Below are 23,537 nucleotides of genomic sequence, written 5' to 3'. Positions count from 1 at the left end.
CAGGTAGTCTCCAACTACCAAACAACCCGCCGATACCAACGCAGGCACCAAATTAGGCAATCTCTTTAAAGGCCCCATTCACAGTGCCTCAGTTGCACTGCAGAAAAATTCTGCATGATAACTCACTGCCCATACAATTCTATGGGGCTATTTACATCTGTGCATTATAACTGATCGATAACTCGCTGCATGCAGGCTTGGTATTTAAGCCTATTTCTAGTCTCCATTGCAGCTCACACACATTATAACGCATGCGCCATGCAACTGACCACTGTGAACCTAGCCAAAGGCTTTCTGCCTGACACAATAATAGCTTAAATTCAAAAAGACAAGATCGGTAAAAAATAAACGGTTTGGTAGAGTACCGCATTCGGTGTTTAGTCTAGCTTTACAGTGGTCAGTTGCAAAACGCAGTCAGTCAGTGAGTTGATATGCAGAACTATTCTGCAGTGCAACTGAGCGCTGTGAACAGGGCCTTAGACTAAGATGTACAATTGTATTACTGCCCATGGCATGTTCTCACCTCTTATTGAGCTGAGTGGAATCTTTAGGCAAGATTAGGCTGGAAGCCTCATAACTGAACCTTTTGTCTTCTACAAATACCTTATCAGTGAAGCAAACAAATAAAACGGCAGAATTATTTCCGCAGTGACAGGAGCCAAGCCCTCTGCACAGCTCATGTAACCTCATAGCAGCCGAACGGGAGAGCACACACTATCCTTATGCTGCTTTAGTGTCTTTGGTTGTAAAGCAGAACTCCAGCTTCAGATACTCTTCCTGAAGTAAGACAGTTCAAGTAAACCAGAGATGTCGTGTGTGTGGGGCATTTTATACTTACCTGGGTCTTCCTCCAGCCACATGAGGTGCTTGGAGTCCCTTGACATCCTCCCCCACCGATCCTTTCTCTCAGAACACCTTCCAGTAATCAGGCTGGCTGCGGTCTCCTGCACATGCGTGACTAGGCCACGCGCGCAACCGCCATCATGCTCCCTCAGCCTGGAGCATTCCATTGCTAATCTCATAGGGCTGGAGGAAGCCTCGGGAAAGTATAAATTGGCCCACACACGACATCTCAGGTACTCTTTAACCACTTGAGGACCCACCCTTTACCCCCCCTTAAGGACCAGCTCTGTTTTAGCTGATCTGTGCTGGGTGGGCTGTGCAGCCCCCAGCACAGATCAGGGTGCAGGCAGAGCGACCAGATCGCCCCCCTTTTTTCCCCACTAGGGGGATGATGTGCTGGGGGGGTCTGATCGCTCCTGCCTTGCCTGGGTGTTGCGGGGGGGGCACCTCAAAGCCCCCCTCCGTGGCAAAATTCCCCCCCTCCCTCTCATACCTTTCCCCTCTAGCAATCCGGGCTGCACAGGACGCTATCCGTCCTGTGCAGCCAGTGACAGGCTGTCCCCTGTCACATGGCGGCGATCCCCGGCCGCTGATTGGCCGGGGATCGCCGATCTGCCATACGGCGCTGCTGCGCAGCAGCGGCGTACAATGTAAACAAAGCAGATTATTTCCGCTTGTGTTTACATTTAGCCTGCGAGCCGCGATCGGCGGCCCGCAGGCTATTCACAGAGCCCCCCGCCGTAAATTGACAGGAAGCAGCCGCTCGCGCGAGCGGCTGCTTCCTGATTAATTAGCCTTTGCCGACGCGCGGTATGAGTGCGCGGTCGGCAAGTGGTTAAAGAGACACTGAAGTGAAAAAAAATTATGATATAATGAATTGGTTTTGTAGTACGGATAATTACTACAACATTAGTAGCAAAGAAAATATTCTCATATTTTTATTTCCAGTTATATCGTTTTTTATATAACATTGCATCATTTTCTAATATTTGCAGTTTACACACTACTCAGCATTCTAAATGTGTTTACAGAGCAGGCCAGTGAACTGTTGACCTGTCCTCTGGAGAGAAAAAGAAGATACCTACTGACACTTGAGATAACAAGCCTTTAGAAGACAGAGCTTGCTGTGACTTTGAAAGTGGTGGAGCTCAATTTGCATAGATAACAACTGGCGTTTCTTAACTCTTCCTGTACTGGTACCAATATTAGACTAATGTCTCTGCTCCTAATGTTTTACTTCTTAGCTGTACTACACATACAAATCATTATATCATAATTTTGTTTTCGCTTCAGTGTCTTTTTAAGGTGGTGCCCTGTGTTTTGGTGTGGTGTATTGGCTGTGTAGCCACAGCTCAACTCTGTAATGCTCGGCTCACTTTTTGTTTCTGGCACAAGTTTAAAAAAAAATGGCTCATTTATCTTCCCCTCTTGCACTTAAACGTGTTGCATTTAATCATGCAAAAATGTGCATGAAATGAAAACTAGCTCATTTACAATCATTGGTTTTCATATATTACAAAAAAATTCATGGAAAAATCGTACAAGAGGAAACCTTGCCTAAAAGGGAATAAATATGTCAGCCTCCATATGTCTCTCACCTCGGGTTCCCTTTAAGAATGAATCCGAAGACATAACAACAAAAGTTGTTTAGGTGATACCTTTAATGGCTAACTGTACAAGAGTGACAGCATGTTTACATATCTTGAAGGTTTCTCCACACATACATTATTTGATGTATACAAGGACATCCAGAGTTTGCAGAAAACTCATTTTTTATTTGTTTTGCTTTTGTTCACTGCAGCGTATTGTCTCACACAAATCTATACCTCTAAATGGTGTTTTATGTGTGTATCAGTAAAACTGCATTCATCCCTCTATTCTGTATGCTCAACTCTTCTGATTTTCTTAAGTAAAGTGTCCTTGAATTGCTTTCAAAAGCTTCTATGCGCTGAGTGCTGTTTGTTTGTGCTGCAGTGGTATTAAGATGTACGTCTCACAAATGGATGTGTGTGTGCCTGGCTGGCAAGGCGCAAGGCTCGGCCTATGCACAGCTACTCTCACAGGATTAAGGTACGATAGGCATGGCCAAGAATGTGTTATGTAATGCAGCAGTCGTAACCTCTTACTGCGGGGCAAGAACACACAAAAGATGGTGATTGTTCCAACGTACACGACACCTCCTGTGCCCTTTTAATGATATCAACAGCAGAGCAAATAGAATGTCATGTCAGCAATACTTAATGGCATACCGGGGTGAAAGTAAACGGATGAGATAAATGTGTATGTACAGTACCAAGCCTACAAATAACTAGGCTGTTTTCCGTTTTTTTTTCTTTCTCTGACTGAAAGAGTTAACATTCAGCTATGCAAGTGACAGTTTCTCTCCATACAGTACCAAGTCTACAAATAACTAGACTGTTTTCCGTTTTTTTTCTTTCTCTGACTGAAAGAGTTAACATTCAGCTATGCAAGTGACAGTTTCTCTCCATACAGTACCAAGTCTACAAATAACTAGACTGTTTTCCGTTTTTTCTTTCTCTGACTGAAAGAGTTAACATTCAGCTATGCAAGTGACAGTTTCTCTCCAGTTCGGACCAAGTCAGACTGTAACCAACTGTCACTGATTTGCTTCAAAACCCTTTTTTGGTGTTTGTTTCAAATGATGCATTTTTTCGGCATATGTGATTTACTACCTGTGAAGTGTTTGTCTCCGATGTAAACTATAACGCGCCATGATTCATGTTGATGGAACTTGGAAAATAATCATGATAAACCATACTGAAACATTAATGGGACCATTACATGCTACAAGAGTTGGATTTCTAACTAGCCAGTCCTTTGATTCAAATAGTCCAAATGCAAAACACAGACAGCCTACCTAACTAGCCTCTCATCTTCCTTCTTTACTTGGGTTTGGTGGTGGAAATACCAAAAGTTTGATACTTACCTACAAAGAAGGATGGCTCTGGATGCCATAGAGCCTTCCCGGTCTGCTCTACGTCCTGTAGAGCGGACCAGGAAGGCACTATGGCATCCAGAGCCATCCTTCTTTGTAGGTAAGTATCAAACTTTTCTTATCTTTTGCGCGCGTTCACATTTACTTTAAGTGGCTTGCTTCTGACTACTGCCGTTAGTTCCTCCATCTTACATCCAGTAAGTGCAATGAGAGTGTCCACGTCTTCTTGAAAAGTCTCATTAAGGTCTTCTCCTTACAGGTGATCTTCTGAAAGGACCATTTTATTTTTTTCTTGGTTGGTCATCTCCGCAGCAGTGGTGGAAAATTGCGAGTCCACAATTACTGCCCATCTCATGTCTCTCATGGACAAACACAAAGTCAAGCGGCAGAGATTAGATCGGATATTTGAAGGTAAGCGCCTCTCATTTTCTTCTGAGTCTACAAAGTAAAATCAAACCTGTTTTCCCGCTCTCTGTGTATTCTAGAAATGTCATGTGGAACTTGCAGTTGGCCGACATCCAGGCCACAGAGCAGGCCCTTCACTCTCCCGGAAGTAGAGATGCTCAGTGAGATGCAAATCATTCTGTTAGGCATGCATTTGTATACAGCCTGGAAGTGGGCCAATCAAAATTGACAGGAAGTTTGTTTGATTGGTCCATTTCCAAGCCAGATATAGTGTGCATGCAACTAAGCTATTGCATCTCTTGGAGATGCGGTATTCGTCCTGGAATGTATAAACATATGACTTGGGATGGTCCACGCATCCAGGTGTTCTGGAATAAAGTCCCCATCTTTATGAAAGATAAATGGAATCCCCCGGTTATTCCTACTTATAAGGTTTGCCTACTGGAATTGGTGGAAGAGTGGCCTCTGAATAGCAATAGAAATTTGTTAGTTATACTCCTTTTTTTCATTGAAAGCAAAATAAACTTGTGATATAATGAATCGTATGTGTAGTACAGATAAGAGATAGAACATTAGTTGCACAGATACGAGTCTCAAGTTGTTTTCCAGTACAGGATGAGTTAAGAAACTTCAGTTGTTATTTATGCAAAATAGCTTCTCTGAGCTCTTCAACCCAAGTTTCCTGTTTTCTGAAGCACTTATACATCAAATAAAGAGCGAGAGACAGCTTGAGATAAGGTTTTACTGCAGGGAAGTTCAAAGGGTCATCAACTCTGCTCTGTTTTATAGTTTAAAATACAGAGTGCCGTTTGTAAGTTGCAAATATGACAGAATGAAGCAATGGTATAATAAAAAAGCTATATACTGTAACTGAAAATACAAAAAAATGATACTCTTTTCTTTGCTACTTATGTTCTATTAATTACTACACATACAATTCACTGTATATCATACGTTTTTTTCCCCGCTTCTGTTACTTTAAAAAAAAAAAAGTTGATTTAATTGAAGTAGAACAGGAAAATTGAGCTCCCTCTTAATTTACGGATGACATTAATTAACTCTGCCCTTTGCTTATTTACCCGCATGGCAAAGGGGTCAATTTCTAAATTCTATTTACGTCTGGGACCCTTTGTTAAAGAGTAACAACTCCACCATTGCTAATTTGGATATCAAACCTAATAGTATTGACTGTTTACGAAGTTATATTTGATTTTTGCCTTTGACATTGTTAGCACATGCAAACAATGTCAGAAGCAAAAATCAAATATAACTTCATAAACAGTATATGTTCATAAACAGTATATACTGTACAATATGCTCTATCTCCTGTATTTCATGGTCTATACTTCATTTTTGGTTCCAGTATTTTTATTGAATGTTTAACAATAACAGTAACAGTCAAACAGTTGTTGTACATGAGTGAGAGAAGAAAAATATAGAGGCATCCCACGCAGGGGAGCTCACGGATGTGGTGGACCATGGCTAGGAGACATTCTGGCAGCACGGGGCATCATTTACCAGAAAGCCCGGACCAGGATAGTGATCATGTACACAATAAAACAACATAACACATCAGACAAACAAGCAAGATCTAGAGGATCTTGTGGCGACCAGAGCCAAGGACCAGTCATCATAGAAAAGTTTAAAGAAGAGAGGAGGGGGATGATCATCAATGTGTCTATAGTCAGTTTTTACTCCTCCTCCTATTATGGGCTGGTCTATTCCGTCTCATGGAATTTTTGTTATGAGATTTACATTCTTCTCTGCATTCCCATTGTATATCTCTCTTACTAATTTTGTGATGTGACTGCAGTGTTCTCCCCAGAGTATTTTTCCAGAATATTTTTCCAGCTGGGTGCCGTGAAAAAGTAGCCGGATGGGGCGTGATGGGAGAATGCAGGGCTGGCGCTTTTCTGGGTAACTCTGCTTACAGCATAGGTAGAAGTGAGCTGATGATAGCCGGGTGCTCACCAAAACTAGCCGGGTGAAGCACCTCGCTAAAAGGGCCTGGACAGCACTGGACTGAGCGGTGTTTACAATGGTGGCCACTAATGATCCAATCTTATTAATCCAATTTTACCATTTCTATGTAATATAAGGGAACTGCCTAAATTATCCATCTATATATATATATAATAGGCTAAATGCCTCAACCTTCAAGCAAGAAGAAGGGGTGGTCCTACACTTGCCGCCGAGCTGGAGGGGGTAGCAGGCAGGAAGGGGGTATTGGGCACAGTGGCAGGGAGAGGGGTCGGACCCCCCCTCACTCACCTGGGACCCCCATCTGCGCTCCTCCTCTAGCTTAAGTTGAGCAGCAGCCGCCGCTATTAGTAAGAGGCAGTGGGCAGGGATGACTCACCTCTTCCGCGTTCCAGGGTGCGTTCCACTGTCGTCACTTCCTGCAATGACATCCACTTACAATGCAGTGTACGGCATTGCAGGAAGTGACGTGGCTGGAACGCGGAAGAGGTGAGTCATCCTCGCCCGCTGCTTCTTACTAATAGCGGCGGCTTCTGCTGAGCTTAAGCTAGAGGGGGAGTGCAGATGGGGGACCCAGGTGAGGGAGGGGGGGTCCGACACCCCTCCTCGCCGCAAAATTAAGCTGGGAGGGGGAGCGCACATGGGGGACCCAGGTGAGGGAGTCGGGGTCCGACCCCCCTCCCCGCCGCTGTGCCCAATACCCCCTTCCTGCCCGCTACCCCCTTATGCGGCGTATGCTACGCCACAGGTCGGCTAGGTCAATATAACCACTCAATTTACTCTTATACTGAAAGGAGTTTGTAAAATTGGTTGAAAACGATTGGATGATTAGTGGCCACCATAAGGTATGCGTTGTCTCTTAATTAGTAGATGATTGTTATTGTTGGTCTCTTTTATGTTTTGTAAGTATATAAAAAAAAATTGCATCTCATTCACCAGCTACTGTGAAGTTTGGTTGTTACACAGTCAGCTTCTATCCGAGGTGTCTGAGTTAGGAATTTACTATGGTGTCTAAATCTGAACATTTAATAACACAAAAATTAAAAAGAAGTGAGGGGGGAATATGTATAAAAGATACTGATAATATTGATAACAGTGTATGTACAGTAGAAATACCCACAGCAGCTAACGCAGCCAGTATGGACTACCTCCAAATCCAGGCCGTCTCTATGTCCTGGCAGGGCTGGGTACATACTTTAGGGCTCAAATGATTGATTCAGTACAATTCTTGCATGTACATCAAGTTATAGACTTGCAAATTATGGATTTATTGGAAATGTTTTCGGTCAACACAATCATTTTATCAAACAGATGCAGAATTTTTGATGAAAAGGTTTTGTACAATGTTGCAATTGTGTGCCACATTAAATGTTGGCGCTATATAAATAAAAAATAATAATAATCATCTGTCTCTTTTAAAGAAAGCGAATCATCACTTTAGATTCTTTTGTGATTGTTTAAAAAAATAATAATTTATTTTTACATGTTTTTATTACAATTTCAAAGCATGGTATGAATACATTCAGAGAGAAAGCGGAAAATAAAATCAGTTTTTAAGATAACTGCATGTGTAGTCAGCAGTACTCTAAGCAAAATGACGCTTATTTAACTGAGAAAGGTGAAAAATAACAATGTTATCCTGAATTTGCCTTCATCAAAGTGATTTTTTCAGTTGCACAGTCCAGTTTTTTGTGAACTGCGCAAGTGCAGAATGCTCCTAGCCACGGAGCAATCGAGAGAGGCGCCTGGACACGCCCACGCATGCACAGTAGCCTGCAACCACAGCTGTGGTCATCGATCTTTAGAAGGGTACAGTGGCATCCTGGAGGCCAGCGGAACTACAGCAAGGGACCTAATAAACTGGTAGTGGCTGAAAGAAGCCCTAAGGTAAGTACATATAATCTTTCCACCACTCAGCTCAGGTGTCCTTTAAGCAACAATCGGCAGGTAAGTCCATAGTTCCTATGCTCACCCTTTCCTCCAGAAACTGCTCCCTCATGTCCCGTTGTTGCTCCTCCCACTAGCAGCAGAAGCCTCGCTGACTGAAGTTATACATAGCTTTAAAGGGATACTGTAGGGGGGGTCGGGGGAAAATGAGTTGAACTTTCCCGGGGCTTCTAATGGTCCCCCGCAGACATCCTGTGCCCGCCCAGCCACTCACAGATGCTCCGGCCCCGCCTCTGGTTCACTTCTGGAATTTCAGACTGTAAAGTCTGAAAACAACTGCGCCTGCGTTGCTGTGTCCTCGCTCCCACTGATGTCACCAGAAGCATACTGTGCAGGCCCAGTATGGTCTGTGCCTGCACAGTATGCTCCTGGTGACATCAGCGGGATTGAGGACATGGCAACGCAGGTGCAGTAGTTTTCAGACTTTAAAGTCTGAAATTCCAGAAGTTAACCGGAGGCGGGGCCGGAGCATCTGTGAGTGGCTGCGCAGGCACAGGATATCTGCGGGGGACCGTTAGAAGCCCCGGGTAAGTTCAACTCATTTCCCACCGACCCCCCCTACAGTATTCCTTTAATGAATAGTTAGGTAGCTCAACTCTAATGACTTGCCAAGATGGGCCTTTTCTAGCATATAATTGGTCTCCCAGCCCCCACTGTTACAGAAAGTGGTGAAATGTTCATCAAGGAGATTGTAGGAATCCTACTTTACAGTTTGAGAAAACACTTATTAACAAGCTGGGTTCTGGGTTGAAGGAGGAAGTGTGGGAGTGACGTGGAACGTGATGTGGAACGCAGGAGGAGAGCATCAGATCCAGGCTGCATGGGTAAGTTAATCCCCCCCCCTCTCCCGCGAGCAGCTCTGGGTAATTTAAATTTTGATTCCAAGTAGCTACATACTTGTAGCTACCCGGTATGAGCAACCCTAATGGCCACCTTTACACTTGCTCTGATCTCCTGACATATCACTCTGGCCAGTTCAACTCTACTTGTACTCTGCCTGCTCTGATCTCAACACGCTTTGCAACTGTGTTTATTTGTAGCCTGTCCCAGCCTTATTTTGTCCTACGATCAGCATCAGCCATTTACACTGGTTTTTGTAATGGTTAGCGGAGATGCCGCCGCGGAGACAAGCGGCATGGCGGCCAGCTCCGCGTATCAGCCGCCGACTTCGGCCGCACAGTTACATGTTGGTGCTCTGCCTGGTCCTTCTGTTGCACATAGATTGAGGGCTATGCGCGCGCGCGCCAGGCGACAGGACCTTTATGTGAATAGAAGGGGAGTCAGCTGATCTGTCAGGTCAGCTGACTCCAAACACTATCTCGGATTGGCTGATTGACTGGGGCGGCGCTGCGGAGCTGCTATGCATATATAGTGGTAGTCTGTCAGTTGCTCCGTGTCTGCTATTGCAAAGGCTAACATGTGAGCGCTCAGACCTAGTCAGATCCCAAAGTGTGCTAGAACCAGCTGGAGCTGGGGATCCACACTTAGCCAGATTCTGTTGATAGCTTAAAGTACTAATTAATTGTATTATCTGTTATGACCTTCTGCTTCCATTGACTATTCTCCTGCTTACTGACTCTGTACCTCTGCTCATCTCATTCATGTTGCCGACTCTGCCTGAACCTGACATTGGGCCTGATTCACAAAGCGGTGCTAACAGTTAGCACCCTGGTAAAAAGCCCTTTATCATGCCTAAACTCAGTTTAGGCATGATAAGTTTAGGAGTGATAAGTTTAGGTGTGATAAGTTTAGGCATGATAAGTTTAGGTGTGATAAGTTTAGGCATGCTAAGTTTAAGCGCCAACTGCGTTAGCACCGCAGTGCACAGCTGATCAAAAGTTTTACGCTAGCAAAGACTGGTGCACTTTGTATAAAGTTTAATGGCGCTGCTTTGCGTGCGGGACTTTGCAAGCGATCTAAACTTATCTAAACTTAGCATGCCTAAACTTATCACACCTAAACTTATCACACCTAAACTTATCACGCCTAAACTGGCTTTTCACCAGCATGGTGCAATGGTTATCATGCCTAAAGTCTTTTAGGCATGCTAACTGGGTTAGCACCGCTTTGTGAATCGAGCCCATTGAATCAGTCTTCTGTCTTTGTACCTTATCTGTCCGTACGTTGCCTACTCGGCTTGTCTGACCTTTCTTGCCTCACCAGTGGGCCTAGCCACTGGCGAGGGATCTGTGGCATTTCACCTGCTCCTCAGGTGAAGCCCAACTGCAGCACTGTCTGTAACACCTGCTCCTCATGTGTCCCTTGGCTGCAGTGTAGTCTTAATCACCTGCTCCTCAGGTGATCAGCCTTAGCAGCACTGTCTGTAACAGCTGCTCCTCAGGTGTCCACTGGCTGCAGTATAGTCTTAATCGCCTGCTCCTCAGGTGATCATCCTTGCAGCACAGTCAGTGGTCCCTGCTCCTCAGGTGTCCACTGGCTGCAGTACTGTCTGAGTCACCCGCTCCACGGGAGATCTCCTCTTCCTCATTATTGTTGCACCAAACACTATCTTACACCTGTGTGTCCTGTGTCTTGCTATACTTGTATTATTGGTGATTCTGCAGATCATCACATAATCAGGTATAACATCTGTATTATTGGTGATACTGCAGATCACCAATAATCAGAAAATCTGTTCTTGCTGACACCAATCGTTACAGTTTTATTCGAGGCTTCTACCAGCCATTCACTATTCCTGTCCATCATTCCTTGTCAGATGGTCTTGTGAACACCAGGAGGCTGTCTGGTCTGCTCCCTAGTGGAACCCATGTTACATGCAGACGGTTGCTACTATTATGCACCTACAGTACTGGCTTTACCTTCAGCCTGGAAGGCCCCTGTTTGGAAAATATATTGGTGGTCTAATCTTAGCGTATCCGAGAACTGTTTTTGTACCAGAGCCTTTGAATGCATGGACTTAATGACAAAATCCCACTGGTGGGAATAGTTCTCCTGTTATGAAACTGGACAGGCAACCAGTGGAATGACCACAGTTTGCAGCAAATACTGAGACAGAGACAAGAAATATCAGACAGACAAATAACATATTTTGCTTTTCTCATGCCAGACCCAAAGTGCCAGAGCTGCAGCCACTAAGGGGTGTTAGCAGTAGCATTGTTAGGAGTCTTGCCCAAGGTCTCCTCAGTGAATAGGTGCAGGCAGAGCCCTTAACCAGTACACATTCCAGCCACTGCAATCCGGTACAATAACGCTTATTGCAAAGAAACTATATGTAAATGCAAGTAATACAAATACAATGAAAAATATTGTGTGCACACAAAACCCCAGTGAACTAACTAAATATATACTGTACATGGCATATTCCAAACAAATATACCCATATACAATCAAGTCCAGTACAGAAGGAAACAGGCAAGGAGCAAGGTCAAGGCAGAATGCAGGTTTGGCAACAGAATCAGCAGACACAGGATAGATCAGGGATGTTCAGGGACTCAGACCAAGAATCACAAAGTTCTTGCACTGCTGAGTACTTGCAAGCCACTTAAATAGAGAGGCCACACTTACTGCATGATTAGACCAGAGAGTCAGCAAGCACAATGCACCATCTGCAGATGCGATAGGGAAATAAAAGGGCTGTCTCCAAACAGGATAGAGCCAACTGTGATGGGCAGTGGAAGTCTGGGGTAGCCAAAGTCCATACTGCCACCAATCTGGCAGGGCATGGTTCCTAACATCATCCCTTCTTATAGACAGGAGTGAAATGCATGCTTCATGTATGGGGATGCCTCCCTGATCCATGAGCTCTGACCTAGCCACTGTTTCTGGGCTACACTGATCCCCCCCCCCCCCCCCCCCATGTTCTTCTACTTTAGGCTGTGGCTAACCCTCTAGGCTTTTTTCCTACAATTTTACTAAGATCATGCTCATGCTGGTGATAATAAGGCAAGTGAAAACTTATCACCACACATTGGTTGGAATTTTATGCTGGGAATACACGACGCATTTCTGCCGCTCAATTCTCCGCTCGGTCGTTTTTGCCGCTCGATTCTCTTGTCTTCTGCTCGTTTTTCTTATCTTTTTTCATTCACTTCTATCAGAAGTCGAGCGGCAAAACGATGAAACGTGAGATTGGACATGTTGGAAATTATCTATCGAGCCCATCTATCTGCTGCAAAAACGCATTGTGTATTCCCAGTATCAAGTGTTTATTCACTAAAGAAGCTTGCCTTATTATTTAAGTGATAAGTTTTCATAGTAAAAGTGTTATCTTATCACTCCAGTCCTTCAGTTAGCATCTCTGTAGTTACTCTTACAAGCAGTAGACAGGGAGGGGAGGAGCGTACACAGGCAGGATGTAGCTCCGCCCCTTCTGCTGCCACCTCTGTCAGCGAGATTACAACCAGCCTATAGCTTGTGTATGGCAGCCAGAAAAGGAGAGATGGAGAGAGAGCCTGTGTGTGTGTGTGTGTCTGTGGGTCTGTGTCTGTGTGTATACATAAGCTTGGTGTCTCTCTCTTCCTCCCTCCCTGTTTTCCTGCTGTGTATTTCTCTCTATACATAATTCCCTTTTGTATAAAATATATGTAAAAAAATAAAGTAGACAGCTCAGAATCCTCCATTTTACACTGCAGTCTCTATTAACAATCCACTAAATGACAGCTCAGGCCAGATGATAACTCCTCACACACTTTACAGTTGTTATTGCTTGCATTCCTCTCTGTGAATTAACATCTTGTCTGTTTGTTTAGAATTATATAGTTTTCTTAAGGATTGAAATCTTAACTTTAGACAACACACTTTAACTTAAAGAGGAACTCCAGCCTAAACAAACATACTGTCATTAAGTTACATTAGTTATGTTAATTAAAATAGATAGGTAATATAATCTCTTACCCACCTTGTTTTTAAAGAACAGGCAAATGTTTGATTTCATGATGGAAGCCATCTTTTTGGTTGAAAGGAGGTGACAGGGAGCATGAGACACAGTTCCAACTGTCCAGTGTCCTGAGCACCTCTCCCAGTTGCTAAGCAACGTGAATAACAATATAGGAAATCCCATCATGCTCTGCACAGCATCAGGGAAAAAAAGTCTGGGCAGATTTCTTTGATGGGGCGGAGCTTAGCTAAAAATGATGCTTTGGTAAGAAAAACAAAGTTCTGATGCTGTGAAACTGTTAAAGAAACACCAAGCCTTTTCAGTGCTGCCGAGTAGATTTTTAGTCCGGAGGTTCACTTTAAGGACAGAATTCTTATTTTAAGGACTGCCTGAGGTAAATTGCTTAGTGAATACTAAATGCCTTATAACTAAATGCCTTATAAAGACAGGAGATAAGCATAGTGAATTGTGGCCATTGTTGTTCTTATGCCAGGTACACACCATACAATTTTCTGGCAGATTTACCTGCCAGATTGATTGTTTCTAACATGTCCGATCTGAATTTTGATCGATTTTTGTTTTTCCAAACGATTTTCTGATCGTTTTTTTTTTTCAAATCAATTTTCATAGAAGTGAACAAAAAACGATAGGAACAAATGGATTGGAAAAATGAAAATTGATCGAAATTTAGATGGGACATGTTGGAAATAATTGATCTGGCAGGTAAATCTGCCAGAAAATTGTATAGTGTGTACCTAGCATTACAGCTTTTTAACTTGTAACTAATCTTAAAATGACTATTGGCCAGATTTTGGCTGGTTTTTGTTTGAACATTAGGCCTGACAGCCCCGGTGATGACGGCCTCTCTGAATATGCAGCAACCTGGAGCGGCACTGACAGCATCTATGATGTTCATATTTAATCACTAATAAGTTTGATCTCACAGGAGATGACAGCGGCAAGATGTCAGCAAGCGGCACTTCCCTGGCGCTGTAACCGGCAGGTGTAACCGGAGTGATTGTAATTATTTTCAGCATTCTTGTCTATTCCTGCTGCAGAGGAGCTCATAATCTAATGTCCCTTAAAGGGTCCTTTGAGCACGTTTGTCGAGTTACCCAATCCTGCTTCCTCTGGAAGGAAGCTTAAAAAACCAAAAATTAACAAAACTCTTAGGATTTACTCTTTGGTCTGCTCTGTTTAATTAATGTCTAATAAAGCACAGCTGTCATGTGAGTTGTTTGAATTCTGCCTTTGTGAGGATGTTTCTATCTTCCCTTAGTGGAATGCTGATCTTGTTGCTGCAGTGTTTTCTAAATGACTCTCTTGTAACTGATTGAATAACACATTCCCATGTATTATTCACATTGATACTGTGTGCATATTTAATATGGCACAGCGATGTCCCTTCTGATTCATAATGACATATGCATTAAAGCTGCCATTGCATTTTATTTCATAGCAGCTGTATTTATATATTAAAATCTATCTAGTGATCGCTTCTCAGCTGCACACATACTAGAAGCAGATAGAGCTCAGTTTCAGCACTTTGCTAATGTTTACTAAATATATCAAAAGGTAATTTTATCACCTCCTCGGATGCAGGCCGAAACTGCCCACTGTAGCAAGAAGCTTTCCACTGAAGAACAAATTGCTGTGTTTATCTGTTTGAACAGTGGCGTAGCGATCGGGGTGCAGAGGTTGTGACTGCACCAGGGCTTACCCTCAACCACAGTATTATCTCTTTACTGATCCTGTGCTGGTAATAAACACTTCTACAGATGTTTTGAATAGTAGTATTCATTAACAAACTATTCCCCATCCCCTTCTTGCACCTCTGACTCTGTGGTTGTCCTTGGCAGGTTTTCGTGTGCCACATGAATTGTTATGTATTGAGTGCTTGGGGGGCCCAATTTGAAGCTTGTATCGGGGTCCGCAGCGTCTTAGTTACTTAGTTACGCCACTGTGTTTGAATGCTGTTCTGCTACAAATTTTTTTGTGGTAGTAGGTTTAAGGCTGTAAATAATCTTTAAGAGCAAAGAAGAAATACTGAGTTTTATACCACTTTAAAGAGGAACTCTAACACAAAATTGAACTGCATCCCAATCAGTAGCTGATAGCCCCTTTCCTACAAAGACCTTTTCTTGAATAGATCATCAGCAATGTTTATGTAGCGGATATTGAGGTGAAAACCTCCCCATCGTCTGATGTCGTTGCCATGGACATAACAGTTTCCTATCTGTAAATCTCATTGCATTGTGGGAGATGACAGCTTTTGCCAACTGAAGTGTGTGTTTATAGATAAGGGCCAATGGTGGTGCTTTACTACTGGACCCCTCCCTGACACCTATCTCTAACCCCCTCTCAACACAAACCCCGCCCTGACACCTAACTCTACCCTGTTCTCAACATAAACCCCTCCCTGACACCTAACTCTAACCTGTTCGCAACATAAACCCCTCCCTGACACCTAACTCTAACCTTCTCTAAACATAAACCCCTCCCTGACACCTAACTCTAACCTCCTCTCAACATAAACCCTTCCTGACACCTAACTCTAACCTCCTCCAAGTATAAGCCCCTCCTTGACACCCAACTCTAACTTCCTCTTGACATAAACCCCTCCCTGACACCTAACTCTAACCTCCTCTAAAGATAAACCCTTCCCTGACACCTAACTCTAACCTACTCTCAACATAAACCCCTCCCTGACACCTAACTCTAACCTCCTCTCAACATAAACCCCTCCCTGACACCTTACTGTAACCTCCTCTCAACATAAACCCCACCCTAACACCTACCTCTAAACTCCTGTAAACATAAACCCCTCCCTGACACCTAACTCTAACCTCCTCTCAACATAAACTCTTCTGGACACCTAACTCTAGTCTTACTTCCCATCTGACAGTAACACATTTCTGATATATACCTTTAACCATACCAAAATGGCCATATAGTTTCAAAAATTCTTCTAAAGAGCGGATTTGTTCAGCTGTTTTTTTGCCTGATTCAGAGCTGAATTAAAACCCTCCTTGACACCTAACTGTAACCTACTCTCAACATAAAATCCTCCCTGACACCATACTCTAAACTTCTCACAATATAAAATCTTCCAGACACCTAACTCTAACCTTTTCTAAACATAAACCCCTCCCTGACACCTAACTCTGACCTCCTCTCAACATAAACCCCTCCCTGACACCTAACTCTAACCTCATCTCAACATAAATCCCACTCTGACACCTAACTCTAACCTCCTCTCAACATAAACCCCTCCCTGACACCTAACTCTAACCTCCACTCAACATAAACCCCTCCCTAACACCTAACTCTAACCTCCTCTAAACATAAACCCCTCCCTGACACCTAACTCTAACCTCCTCTAAACATAAACCCTTCCCTGACACCTAACTCTAGCCTGTTCTCAACATAAACCTCTCCCTGACACCTAACTCTGACATCCTCTCAACATAAACCCCTCCCTGACACCTAACTCTGACCTCATCTCAACATAAATCCCAGCCCCTCCCTGACATCCAACTCTAACCTCCTCTTGACATAAACCCCTCCCTGACACCTAACTCTAACCTCCTCTAAACATAAACCTCTCCCTGACACCTAACTCTGACATCCTCTCAACATAAAACCCTCCCTGACACCTAACTCTAACCTCCTCTAAACATAAACCCCTCCCTGACACCTAACTCTAACCTCCTCTAAACATAAACCCCTCCCTGACACCTAACTCTAACCTCCTCTCAACATAAACCCCTCCCTGACACCTAACTCTAACCTACTCTCACAATAAGCATTCCAGTAAGAGTTTTACTATTATTATTATTATTTATTTATTTATTTATAAAGCGCCAACATATTCTGTGGTGCTGTACAAAGTAGGACAAAAAAAACAATATGGACACTGGTACACAATACAAAACTGGTGATTACAATAGCAGATGTAACATGATGAATAAAATGTATAACAGAGAGCAAGCTATTAAATGAATAACATTCCAAGACACAAAAGGGTGAGAGTGCCCTGCCCTTGTGAGCTTTCTTCCAAAGAGCTGATTTGTTCAGCTGATTTTTTTGTTGTTGTTGTTTTGCCTGAATCAAAGCTGGTGATGTCGAAGCTGTGCACAGAATAGGGAGAATTCACAGCATTTTTCAGCTTAAAGGGGAACTAAGGAGAGAGGTATATGGAGGCTGTCATGTTTATTTCCTTTTAATCAATACCAGTTGCCTTGCAGCCCTGCTGGTCTATTTCTCTGCAGTAGTATCTGATTAAAACCAGAAACAAGCATGCAGCTAGTCTTGTCAGATCAGACTTATAAGTCTGAACCACTGAAACACCTGATCTGCTGCATGCTTGTTCAGGGGCTATGGCTAATAGTATTAGAGGTAGAGGATCAGCAGGACTGCCAGGCAACTGGTATTGTCTAAAAGGAAATAAACATGACAGCCTCCATATACCTCTCTCTTCAGTTCCCCTTTAAGCTACAAACAACAAAGACGTTATTTACACCACTGATTAGTTTGTGCAAAAATAATATGAATTTTGCCCTGTATGGATTTAGTGTAAACGGCATGTAGCTGCAAACGCTAATCATCCATTTCCACGTCTGCCCAGCACCCCGACAAATGTTAATCTGTGGTTTTCTGCCTTCAGTCTGCTGCGCCTTTTATACCTTATACAGTAATCAGCCGCCTGAACTGGTTCCCTTCATATAACTGTCACACTTCAAAGCTACCCATACAGAAGATAAGAAAAACAATCTAAAAGCTCCTTAACTGACAGCGATGAATGGGGTGGAATTCATCCAGAAGCGCTGAGCTCAGGAAACACAGATGACAGCCTTACCGGAGTCCTGATAGTCCAACAGGAGCTGAAGATTGGAAACGTAATAGAAGAAAAATAAGAGCAAAAAAGGCAGTTTCAGGCTAGTAAAACTGTCTTCAGAGTGAAGATTCAAATGATTATGAATTTATGACAGGTTTCCTTTATAATAACTGACCTAAAGCATTTCGCTTAGCTGGACCACCGCCACAGAATGGCAGAGCATCAGAGTGGATGGAGTCACGCAGCTTCGTCGGCCTCCATTATGGCAGCTGCGAGTGCATTAATAACAGCACCGCTAGAAAAATCAATTCCTAGATTAATCAACGTAGAAAGTAGAACAGATTTTTCCTGTTTAGTGTGATAGAAATTAATCTCTTGCAAATGCTCCACGTTTCCGTTAGGGAATGCTTATTCGAGAATGTATTCAACGTTCAAGTTCAATGAAGAGGTGCGTGATTGCCTTTGACGTTTATTTCCTGGATGGAGAAATCGGAGAGGATTGGGTTCCATGTAACGAGACAGAACTCAGATAGCGCCTCACACTTTTTTTAATTTTGTTTTTATTATATCCTGTTATGTTCATATACATATAACGCATGAGTGTCCTCTTTCCTCCTGTCTGTCCCCAACTCTTCTTTTAGCGTACATTCCATTCTGGCTGTGCTTAATTTGCACGTTTGCACGCCATTTTCAGTGGCAAAACCAGGGGGGGGGGGGGCGGGGGGATGCCTGGAAGGTCTCTCTTACGCACAATATAATATTATGGGTGGACATGAGGGTATGAGTATGGTAGGGAAGTCAGTTACATGACTGTGTAATCTGTAAAGCACTGTGGAAGATGTCAGTCCTATTTAATACATAAATAATAATAATAATGTAGACTTATCAGTTCAGACCTCCCTCATTACTTCTTCTCCTATCTTCTCCTATCACTACAGAAGTCGGCTGATTGTAAGCATTGTTATCTGTATCAAGAAAAAGAAGCAGAACCCATTGTTATCTGTATCAAGAAAAAGAAGCAGAACCCATCTGTTATCTGTATCCACTGGCCTCTGCAGCATATTCAGTGAATACAGATACTACTTAGGACAGCCAGCATCTGTAATGAAGGGGGAAGTGAAGCCTTCTGCAAGGTCCCACCTTCCTTTTTTACTACTGCACAGCAGGGACACAGGGCTATGCTCACACCTTGCTCTGTGCTCTGTCAAGTTCCCCAGAGCTGCTCCATGCTCTATATACATGCTGCTTCTCCATCCAAAGTCAACTGTAGCCGGGAAGGAAAGGGGTGGGGCGGAGCATAGTGCAGGCAGCAGCAGGGTGCTGCGATCTGCAGGATGCCAGCAGATATCTGGTGTCTCAACTTGTGCCTGTCCCCAGACACTGCACCGGCCGTCGTCGGAGGGGGATTCCTGATACCAGTAATCCCCCCCCCCCCCCCCTCATAAACTTGCCTATGATTTTCAAAACTACTAAAGCTCTATTAATCATCCATATTACACATACAATTCATTACCTAATAAATGTATTTTCACTTCAGGTTCACTTTAAAGAAATACTCAGTGGCGTAGCAATAGGGGGTGCAGAGGTAGCGACTGCATCGGGGCCCGTGGGCTACAGGGGCCCAGGGACGGATCTGGGGGGGGGGGGGGGGGGGCAAGCGGGTATCTTGCCCCAGGTGCAGTTTGTTGAATTCTTAAAAAGGCGGCAAAATTTGGATGGGGAATGGCAGTTTAGGCGCCAAAACCTGACCTTGCCCCAGGGGCAACTTGGTCTTGATCCGTTCCTGCGGGGGCCCACCCCTCAAACACAGTATTAGCTCTTTATCGGTCGTGTGCTGATAACATTTACTTCTATAGATGATTAGAATAGTAGTGATCATTAACAGACTGTTTCCCATCCCCTTCTTGCACCTCTGACACTGAGGTTGTCCTTGATTGGTTTTGGTGTGTTGCATCAATTGTTATGTATAGCATGCTTGGGGGGCCCCAATGCTAAACTTGCACTGGGGCCCACAGCTTCTTAGCTAGGCCACTGGATATTCCTGTAAACTAAATGAAGACCAGGATAATATACTATAATGAAGGACTCAGCACATCACTGAATAAATCCAACGGAAGCCTAATGGCTTGATTCACAAAGCCGTGCTAACTGTTTAGCACAGGTGTGCTAAACAGTTAGCACATGAAATGCCGTTCGCAGACTTTTGCGCGTGCAATTTGCGGCAAATTACGTGCGCAAAAGTCCGCGAACGGCACTTCACGTGCTAACTGTTTAGCACACCCGTGCTAAACAGTTAGCACGGCTTTGTGAATCAAGCCCTAAATGTGTGAAATTCATCTTGCAGTTAGGGCACACCTTAAATATTAGGGGTTTGACTTACTATTATTTTTACGCGCGTAAATTACTTTACCAGTGACTTCCTCCTAGTGCTGGCACACTATGTGCACTACTGGCAGCGTAGCGTGTGCTTCTTAGCAGCGGCTGCTCCTTTTGAAAGCCGCACAATAGTGACTTATCGCTGCCGCGATACTTCACTAGCCTGGTCGCTACTATGTTAATTAACGAAGTAGCGGCCGTGCTAGTGAAGTATTGCCGCAGCATAGTCGCGGATGCATAGTCCACAGCAACAGAAGGGCAGCAACACAACCAATTACAGGTGAATTCAGTTCATGTGCATCACAAAGCATATCCCAACGCACAACAAGACTGTAACGATACAACCTGATCCTCGTGCCTGCGACGAGTCGGGCTCTTCCGGCTTGCGTTCCACACCAGCTCAGTCTGCGGCTGCGGGCGGAGGCGTGCGTTCCAAAGGACGCATGGGACGTACGCGTTCAGCCTATGCAAGCAGGCGGCAGGCGTACCGGAAGTGACGCGTCGGAACGTACGCGTCTGACGCGGCGGAAGTGACGCATGCGGTAAGCTTATAAGCGTTTCCGGAACGCGGCCGCACGCCTGTTATAGCGTGTATTTTGCCGCATATAGGCTAGTGTGAGCTTGCTCCAGATATTGTTACTGTGATAAGCCTCTGTTTGGTTTCTGAGTCCCAGCATTGCTCTTGGCTAGTTAGCCTGAGTTCCTGGCTGCTGCGACTCAGTTCCAGTCATTGCTCCCTGATCTGATACCTGTGAATGACCCGGCTTGTAGTTAGACCACTCTCTGTTTTGTCCCTTTGTACCTCAGTCATCTGACACCAGTGTTTGACCCGGCTTGTATTTGACCATTCTTGATCTTGTCCCTGTCTGCCATCTGACTCTGATAACGACCCGGCTTGCATTAGACCTTCCGCCTGTCTCTCTGCAACTCTGCAGGGCAGGAGCCGGTGCCAGCCGTAACAGTACGGTCGGCCGACTGTTACATTATAACAGGCCCTAAAAATTTAATACCCCCTTGGGGATAGACACATTTACATGGAGGATTTGCAAAGGCAGATTGATCAGCTGGCCGCGGTGGTCCAGGGTCTCGCTGATATGGTGACTCCATTGGCACAGGCTGCGGCTGCGGCCATTCCTCTGGGAGAGGAGCCGGATGATGCTGCTGAACCCCCGGTGGCTCCGGCGGCCCAAGCAATCCCACCACCTATTCCACCGATAGCACCTGCAGCACCAGTAGCACTTGTTGCAGAACCCAAACTTCCACTCCCTGAGAAGTTCTCAGGAGATCGTGGCACGTTTAGCAACTTCATGAACTCTTGCATGATGTATTTCTTTGTCAGGCCGCAAGCCACGGGAACAGAAACACAGAGGGTGGCCTTGGTAATCTCGCTGCTTCAGGGAGACCCACAGGCCTGGGCCTATAGCCTTCCTCAGGGGCATCCTGCTCTCACCACAGTGGAGGGATTCTTCCAAGCTATGGGGGTGTTGTACTCAGACCCCGATATTACCACCACCGCTTCACACAAGATCAGGGCCCTAAAGCAAGGGAAAAACACGGCTGAGGTATACGCGTCTGAGTTCAGGCGTTGGTCCGTGGCCTCCAGATGGAATGATCCAGCACTGGTGGATCAGTTCAATTTCGGCCTCTCAGAACCAGTTAAGGACCATTTGGTCAATTACCCTCCAGCGGAGACGCTGGATGAGGCAATCACCCTTGCCATCAGGGTGGACCGCCGGGTACGCCAGAGACGCGCTGAGCGGTCAGGAACAGGGAGTGTTGCACCCATGGTGGCAGGCCTACTCAGTCCACCTACTCCCACCGAAGAGCCCATGCAGATTGGGGCATCTAAGTTGTCAGCTGCGGAGAAGACACGCAGACGATCCCAGGGACTATGCCTGTACTGTGGGGGTGCCGGTCACATGGTCCGCGCTTGCCCCGAGAAGAAGTCGGGAAACGCCAGCGCCTAGATGAATTGGAGGAAGTTCATCCGGGCGGGCAGGTAATTCCTCTCAAAAGCCAACGTTTTTTAGTACCTTTCAGTCTGGATTGGAAGGAAAGGGGGATAACAGGGCAGGCGTTTATTGACAGCGGGGCTGCAGGGAATTTTCTGGATATATCCGTAGCCGCTCGGTTAAATATTCCCTCGTTGCCTCTCCAAAGTCCGCTACAGGTCACAGCCATCGATGACTCCCTATTAGAGTTAGCCACTCCGGTAGCAAGAACCCCGGAGTTGCACCTGAAAATCGGGGCTCTGCATTCAGAGAAGATAACTTTCTTCCTTCTGAACATGCCATCCACACCGTTGGTACTTGGTTTGCCGTGGCTGAAACAACACAATCCAGTGTTGGATTGGCGTACAGGGCAACTGGTTAAATGGTCGGGATCCTGTTACCAGAATTGTCTGCAAACATTACCTCTCCTCAGCACCCAAGTAACGCCGTCCCAAATTCCATGGCCTTACAGGGAATTTGCTGACGTTTTCTCTCCCCAGGCAGCAGAGAAGCTACCGCCACACCGCCCCTACGACTGCCCAATAGATCTGTTGCCGGGAACCATGCCTCCCCGGGGTCATTTGTATAGCTTATCGGGCCCCGAGCGCTCGGCGATGCGGGAATATATCCAAGAAAACCTGGAGAAAGGGTTCATCCGACCTTCCAGCTCTCCGGCAGGGGCGGGATTCTTTTTTGTGGAAAAAAAAGATGGTGGGCTCAGACCCTGTATTGATTATAGGGGGCTGAACACCATCACTATAAAAAACCGCTATCCGCTTCCGTTGATCGAGGATCTATTTGGACAGGTGGCCGGGGCTCGAGTGTTCACTAAGTTAGACCTAAGAGGGGCGTACAACCTCATTCGTATGCGGCAGGGGGACGAATGGAAGACTGCGTTTAATACTCACGACGGGCATTATGAGTATTTGGTGATGCCTTTCGGGCTCTGTAATGCCCCCGCAGTCTTCCAGGAGTTCGTCAACGACATCTTTCGAGACTTCCTCGGGAAGTTCGTCATTGTCTATCTAGATGATATTCTCATCTATTCCCCAACTCTCACAGAACATAGGCACCAGGTCCGTCAGGTGCTGCAGAAACTGAGAGAGAACCGTTTGTACGCCAAGCTCGGAAAATGTATCTTTAATACCAACCAGGTACCATTTTTGGGGTACGTGGTATCGGATTCTGGGCTGACCATGGACGCAGCAAAAGTGTCCGCGGTCCTCAACTGGCCACAACCCGGCAATCTCAAGGCTCTTCAGAGATTCTTGGGATTTGCCAACTACTATAGGCGGTTTATCCAGGGATATTCATTAAAGGTGGCGCCCTTGACCAATCTAACTAAGAAAGGAGCCGATCCCAGTC

At 45.0% G+C, this 23,537-nt stretch overlaps 1 protein-coding gene across 4 annotated transcripts in view; it reads left to right on the top strand.

The window, feature by feature from the left end:
• Positions 1-23,537, top strand: part of CTBP1 (C-terminal binding protein 1) — a 664,453-nt gene that overhangs the window by 223,292 nt on the left and 417,624 nt on the right. For all 4 annotated transcript variants that reach the window (XM_068275626.1, XM_068275617.1, XM_068275601.1 and 1 more), the window contains exon 2: positions 4,059-4,210. In XM_068275626.1, coding sequence (XP_068131727.1) covers positions 4,153-4,210 — 58 coding nt within the window. In that variant the 5' untranslated portion in view covers positions 4,059-4,152. The remainder of the gene's footprint in view (positions 1-4,058; positions 4,211-23,537) is intronic.

Source organism: Hyperolius riggenbachi, chromosome 1, assembly GCF_040937935.1.
Source record: "Hyperolius riggenbachi isolate aHypRig1 chromosome 1, aHypRig1.pri, whole genome shotgun sequence".
NCBI classification, from domain to species: domain Eukaryota; kingdom Metazoa; phylum Chordata; class Amphibia; order Anura; family Hyperoliidae; genus Hyperolius; species Hyperolius riggenbachi.
Note: the sequence above shows the minus strand (reverse complement) of the source record. Positions and strands in the feature narration are given on the sequence as shown.